Source organism: Cucurbita pepo, chromosome LG06 (assembly GCF_002806865.2).
Source record: "Cucurbita pepo subsp. pepo cultivar mu-cu-16 chromosome LG06, ASM280686v2, whole genome shotgun sequence".
In the NCBI taxonomy this organism is placed as follows: Eukaryota; Viridiplantae; Streptophyta; class Magnoliopsida; order Cucurbitales; family Cucurbitaceae; genus Cucurbita; species Cucurbita pepo.
Genome location: NC_036643.1, coordinates 6,174,701 through 6,181,521, shown reverse-complemented (window position 1 = coordinate 6,181,521; position 6,821 = coordinate 6,174,701). Strand labels below are relative to the sequence as shown.

The 6,821-nt window shown below is 36.8% G+C and overlaps 1 protein-coding gene across 1 annotated transcript; it reads left to right on the top strand.

The window, feature by feature from the left end:
- Window positions 1–555: 555 nt before the first annotated feature.
- On the top strand, window positions 556–5,981 carry LOC111796713 (ABC transporter G family member 25-like). The gene is made up of 4 exons (XM_023679453.1): window positions 556–720; window positions 801–1,025; window positions 1,478–2,081; window positions 4,801–5,981. The coding sequence occupies exons 1-4, from the start codon at window positions 631–633 to the stop codon at window positions 5,787–5,789; spliced, it is 1,908 nt and encodes a 635-aa protein (XP_023535221.1). The 5' UTR covers window positions 556–630; the 3' UTR covers window positions 5,790–5,981.
- The last annotated feature ends 840 nt before the right edge of the window (window positions 5,982–6,821 follow it).

The following is a 6,821-nucleotide window of genomic DNA, read 5'->3' as shown; positions in this document are numbered from 1 at the left end:
TTCACCCTTTTAATCCGCCAATATATTCACGTATTCCAATCAAATTAAATAAAACAAGTGATCTCTATCAATTTTTTTCATTCTCATCCTCTCTCTCTCTCCATTATCGTTCTACCTTCAAATCACTTACCTTTTTAACTATATTTTATCCGTTACTAAAACCAATACGGTCATATTACGACAGTCTCATAGTTTCGCTCCCCTATTCTCTCTCTCTCTCTCACTCACCTACCTCTAGTTCCAAGGCAAACCAACAGGTCTTTAAGAGCCCTCTCTCCTCCATCTAGCAAGAGGCAAGCATTGTCACTCTGTGGCAACAAAAGGCAAAGTTTGAAAGAATCACCCCAAAAAATGACATCAACCAACAAAGTATGAACATTTTAAAAAGAGTTAGTGGTCCGAAGCTGCAAAAAAGAAAAGGTTTTGATCTTTGCCATATGGAGCTGCCACGCCACGCCATTCCACTCCCTTTGACGTGTCATCCACTTTGATACCCTCTTCCCTTCCATTAAATACCCTTTGTTCTTCCCTCTTTTCCCTCTTCCTCTCCATAAACTCCCTCATTTCATTATCATTTCAATCCCCAAAACAATCCCAAAAGAGACATTAGTTTATATAGTTCCCCCCAAAATGCCTTCTTTTGTTGGTGGTGCTCAAGCTAAAGATGTCTCTTCTCTTCACCTTCCTTCTTCGTCTTCTTGTCGTCCTCTTACGCTTAAGGTACGGATGTTTCAGGGTGAGCTAGAAATTTTGTTCGATGTTTGGATCAGTTTTTTGTGATGATTTTTCCGTGTTTGTAGTTTGTAGATGTGAGTTATCGAGTGAAGGTGACGAACAAGAGTGGAAATACTATTGGACGGATTTTTGGATGTGGGTCGGGCGATGGGGCGGCGCCGCCCGTTCAAGAACGGAGTATTCTTCATGGGGTTTCTGGGATGGTGTCGCCGGGTGAGACTTTGGCCATTCTTGGCCCGTCCGGAAGTGGCAAGTCAACTCTTCTTAATGCTCTTGCGGGAAGATTACAGGTGTTAAAAGATATTTAGTCTTAAACTATGATTTACCATAACATATATCATATCTGCCTTCTATTACGGTTTAACATAGGTATCATATTTGATATTTTATTATATATAAATATCTGGTATGATATTTAACCTTCAATTACTTTTTACCATAAGTATCATATTTGCCTTTTTATTATAGACAAATATCTTGTGTGATTAAGGATATTTCACATTAAGTATTATATTCGATCATTTATTATATACAAATATCTTCCATTGTGGTTTTTTGTATCATATTTTTTCTTTTCTTATAGTCAAATATCTTAAATATATGTATCCATTTATTGTTATCTCTATTTTCTTTGTAATTTATTTGATTCTATTTAGAATTATAAATAGAGAACCGTTAAAATGGACATTTTTAGTCAAAATCTGAGTCAAAAAGAGGTCTGATCCTCTTGTATTGATAACAGGGTGATGGTCTAACCGGGTCAGTATTAGCTAACGGTCAAAAGCTTTCCAAATCGATACTCCGATGGACCGGGTTCGTGGCACAGGACGACGTCCTCTACCCACACTTAACCGTCCGGGAAACTCTCATATTTTGCTCTCTCCTCCGACTACCTCTTTCCCTCTCAAAGCAAGACAAAGTCACAATAGCCGAGTCGGTGATCGCCGAGCTCGGGCTCACGAAATGCCAAAACACGATCATCGGAAACGCCTTCATCCGTGGCGTCTCGGGTGGAGAACGAAAAAGAGTGAGCATAGGCCACGAGATGCTCATAAACCCAAGCCTACTAATTCTCGACGAGCCAACATCAGGGCTAGACTCGACCGCGGCGCACCGACTGGTGACCACCATGGCTGCCCTGGCTCACAAGGGGAAGACCATAGTGACCTCAATTCACCAACCATCGAGCCGGGTGTACCAAACCTTTGACAAGGTGCTGGTCCTGTCGGAAGGACGATGCTTGTACTATGGGAAAGGAAGTGAAGCAATGAGCTATTTTGAGTCTATTGGGTTCACACCTTCTTTTCCCATGAACCCAGCTGATTTTCTCCTCGATCTCGCCAATGGTACGTATTTTTTAATTTATTTTCTCCATATCGTATTTAAATCTTCATTAATTTTTTATTTATCAATAATTTAACTTTGATTAAGGAGCTAATTAACCATGGAAATCACATTAAGCTTTTAGGTTGATTTTAAAATTTTCATTTTTTTTTTACTAATTAATTCTTGGGTCTAAAATTATTAATTTAACTTTTTTTTTTTTTAATAAATTAGTGGATATTGTGTTCATTATCCATGAGGAACTTTTTAGGGTTTCTTTCACAACCACCTTTAAAAAAAGAAAAAAGAAAATATTAATAATCTTTTTTTAATTGTGAAAATGAAAGTGGGTCGAGAGTATTATGGTAAATAAGTAAGTGTCGGGAGTTTTAGAATATTTCTGACACTATAATCAGTAAAATATATCTAAACTAATTGAGCTATGCTTAAATTGATATTAAAAATGTGTTTAATAATATATATATATATATATTAGAAATAAAAAAATAAAATAATAAAAAAAAGGAGACAGAAAATTAAATTCTCATCTCATAAAATATCAGAAGCCTGAAATGACCATAAAATAGGGGACCGACCTCCTCATTAAAATGCAAGCTGTCAAAAAAGAGTCCTCAATTATCTATATATATATATATATATATATATATATATTAAATAAGGATGGCAAATGAGTTGGAAAAATATTAATAAAGACTTCGAATAGATTAATGATTCGTGTGTTTGTTTTAAATGGGTCTCAAATTCAATACCTTAATTACGAGGTATATACAATTAGAGATGTTCATTAACCTGTGGAGCCCGTGTTGTGGGTGTTAGATGAACCGACTCTCTACAATGGCATGATATTGTCCACTTTGAGCGTAAGCTCTCGTGGCTTTGCTTTGTGCTCCCAAAAAGGCCTCATACCAATGGATAGTATTACTTGATTATAAACTCATGATCGTCTCCAAATTAGCTACGTGTACTCTCATCCCAGAGTGGGAACCCACTTAGAATAGTGTGGGAAATCTAGGATTAAGTTGAGAATGGAAGAGAGAGTGGGGAGAGATTTCTAACTGTTAGGTAAACAAGGATGGAGACGGTACTGGTGGAAAATCTCCATTTCGATACTCATAAAAATAAATAAAAAATTTTGTAGTGATAGAAGTTGAAATAGGAGACGAGAACAGGAACAAGGAAAGGCTTGTTCTTGTCCCCATCCCTTGAACGTCTCTAAATACACGTACTTACATTTACCTTAAATTTATCAAATCACTTTCATCCCTTGAACAAAAACCACAACTTTTGAAAACAAAGCTACACAACTTTTAATCCTTAAAGGGTTGTTTTTCCTTTTGTTTTTGCCTTTTAAAAGGTCTATATAGAGATAAATATCTCAAACCCCTTTGTGAAGAATAAAGCCTAAGAGAGATTTCCCCCCTTTCTTAATGTGGTTAGGAATCATATGTGAGAGAGGATACATAAAAACTTTAGGGTAAAACATTAATGTGTTGGAGACATACATATATAAATGATTATAAAGTGCGGGAAGGTTTCGATTTGGTAATTTTTAGTGCATAATGGATCCCGTTCTTAATTATTTTTTAAAATATAATATAATTATGGGTGACGTCAGATTCAAATTTACATCTCTCATATTTGATATCGTTTAGGGTTTAGGGTTTAGGTTTACGTCGATTTTTTTAATATTGGAAGAAGTAGATTAGGGTAGACACGTGTCGAGTAGGGCGACATGTGTAGGGCTGAGATTTTGCAGTCCCATTGGGATATAATGATAGCATTTTGGAATGGGCATGATGGGCGCCCAAAGTGCTTGGTGGAAGGCACCAACCATTAGTGGAACTCTTGCCTTTACCACCAACAATGGTCAATGTTTTTTTCAAAAGAGTTATGGCTGTTCCTTATTTTAAATGTTTTTTTTTCCTTTCTTTTTTGGTATGTTTAATATTTAATGCTTTTGTGTTGTTCATGGGAAATAAATTATTAAGATAGTTATATAATGGGAAACATCCCGTTTTAGAATCTACACGTGCATGCATTTTAAGGGTCTTTCTTTAGTCCTTTAAATAGGAGTGTTCATAGGTTGGTTCGGGAAGCTAAGGGTACACTACACTTTGTTTTAGGGGAGGATTGTTGGGAGGGAGTACCACATTGGCTAATTCTCAAATGTCAAATAAAGAAGTTGTGAACCTCGAAAGTGTAGTCAAAAGTGACTCAAGTGTCGAACAAAGAGTGTACTTTGTTCGAGAACTCCAAAGGAGTCGAGCCTCGATTAAGGGGAGGCTGTTCGAGGGCTCCATAGGCCTCAGGAGAAGCTATAGTGTACTTTGTTCGAGGGAGGATTGTTGGGAGGGAGTCTCACATTGGCTAATTTAGGAAAATAATCACGGGTTTATAAGTAAGAAATACATGTCTATTGATGTGAGGCCTTTTGGGGAAGCCCAAAACAAAGCCACGAGAGCTTATGCTAAAAGTAGACAATATAATATCATTTCATAGTCCAATCCAAACCGTACCTATTAGATTGAGTTGATCAATTTTTTGGGTCATTGAATTTTTTTAAAGCTCTTATTTTTATTTTGAATTATGTCAACCACCAATTCAAACATTCCTACTAGATCCTTTACCAGATTAGTACTTTTGAATAGTGAAAATAAAGTTGTAGTTTTGGTGTGGTATGTGAATTTAGAAGTTGATTTTGTGTTATTTTCATGCATGTAGGTGTATACCAAGTTGAAAATACAAGTGAAGGAGAGAAACCCAACATGAAGCAAACCCTAATTACTTCTTACAACACTCTTTTGGCTCCAAGAGTAAAGGCAGCTTGCATGGAGACATCAACGTTGCTCGAAACGAAAACTCGTGAACGATTGACTTGCAAAACTAGTCTCCTCATGTGGTGCAACCAATTGAGTATCTTACTTCAGAGAAATCTCAAAGAACGAAAACATGAGACCTTCAATGGCTTGAGAGTTTTTCAAGTTATCACTGCGGCGATGCTCGCGGGATTGATGTGGTGGCACTCGGATTTTCGAGATATTCAAGATCGTCTCGGCCTTCTTTTCTTCATTTCAATTTTCTGGGGAGTTTTCCCTTCCTTTAACGCAGTTTTTGCATTCCCTCAAGAGCGAGCAATCTTCCTTAAGGAACGAGCTTCGGGTTTGTACACGCTATCGTCATATTTCATGGCTAGAGTCATTGGAGACCTTCCTATGGAGCTCATCCTTCCAACAATTTTCCTCACGATTGCATATTGGATGACCGAGCTAAAACCAGAGCTTGGTGCCTTTCTCTTGACGTTGTCAGTCCTCCTTGGCTATGTTCTCGTATCGCAAGGGCTTGGCCTTACGTTAGGTGCAACGATCATGGATGCTAAACAAGCTTCCACCGTAGTAACCGTGACGATGTTGGCATTTGTCTTGACGGGAGGTTTTTATGTACACAAAGTACCAACGTGCATGGCTTGGATCAAATACATTTCAGCGACATATTACAGTTATAGGCTCTTCATCAACGTGCAATATGGCACCGGAGACAAGATATGGTCGTTGCTCGGTTGCTCACGACATGGAACCGACAAAGCAAGGTGTAACTTTGTGGAAGAAGATGTGGTAGGGCAAATAAGCCCTGCATTGAGCGTTGGAGCTTTGTTATTTATGTTTGTGGGGTATAGGTTATTGGCATATTTGGCTTTGAGACGCATCAAATAGATAGCCTAAATGAAGGAGAAGCTTGCATTGCATGCATGTTTGACACACTTCGAATGGATTTCCACTAACCATTTGGTTCTCCAAAGATGATTTGGGCAAATGTAAATAGCCATGAAGAAGTTTATGAATGTTTTTTGTTGTAATATTACTAGGAATATATGCAATATGAGAAGCCACTTCTCTCTTTTATTACATCCGAGTAAATGATTTCTTTGAAATTTCTATGTTTTCCATGATTTTTCTCTTCCCCTTTGTAATTTGATTTAAAGCATTAAGGTTGAAATTTGTAACGAATGTTAGAATTATGTGTGAAAAATTATGGGAGTGCTCGGTGTGGTTGTGTTAGGCTGAGTCTGCTACTTATTTGTAGCTTAATCAATGCTTATATATAGCAGAGTTATATATGATATATGAAGTAAATGGTCCTATATAGTAAACAACTCTGTATAGTAAAAGATTATATCCGGTAAAGTTATAGATGATAGATAATTATACGTCGTAGATGACTATAGTTGGTAAAACTCTATATACTAAATTAAACCATATATATACCCATTAGATTGTGTGGTTTGAAAATAAACTTGGTGTATTCTTTGTAATTTCTATTATTGTACATACTTGAAGTCATGAATATAAATTTCTAACCAATATTCCTCATTGTATTTTCTATCTCCTATTTTTTGTGTTCATGTAGATCGAGTGTGTGTTGTTGTGTGATCTTAACAACAGGTATCAGAGCTAAGTGAAATTCACCACGATCTGTGAAAAAGAAAAGCTCAAAGATTGGAATTGAGAAGTTCAATGGATCTAATTTTAGTTTTTGGAAGATGCAGATTGAAGATTACTTGTATAAAAAAAATCTTCTCGAACTCCTATTTGGGGTAAAACTGGATACCATAACCATAGAGTAGTGGAATTTCAAAGATCGAAAGGCCTAGGGCTGATATTATTGGTGTTGTCCAAAAACATGACATTCAATATTGTCAAGGAGAAGATAACGTTGGATTTGTTCAAGGCATTGTCGAATATGTA

Coding starts and splice junctions, on each gene's coding strand:
- LOC111796713 (XM_023679453.1), top strand. CDS start 631: ATGCCTTCTTTTGTTGGTGGTGCTCAAGCTAAAGATGTCTCTTCTCTT. Junction 1,026..1,477: donor CTCTTGCGGGAAGATTACAG/GTGTTAAAAGAT, acceptor TATTGATAACAG/GGTGATGGTCTAACCGGGTC. Junction 2,082..4,800: donor TCTCCTCGATCTCGCCAATG/GTACGTATTTTT, acceptor TCATGCATGTAG/GTGTATACCAAGTTGAAAAT.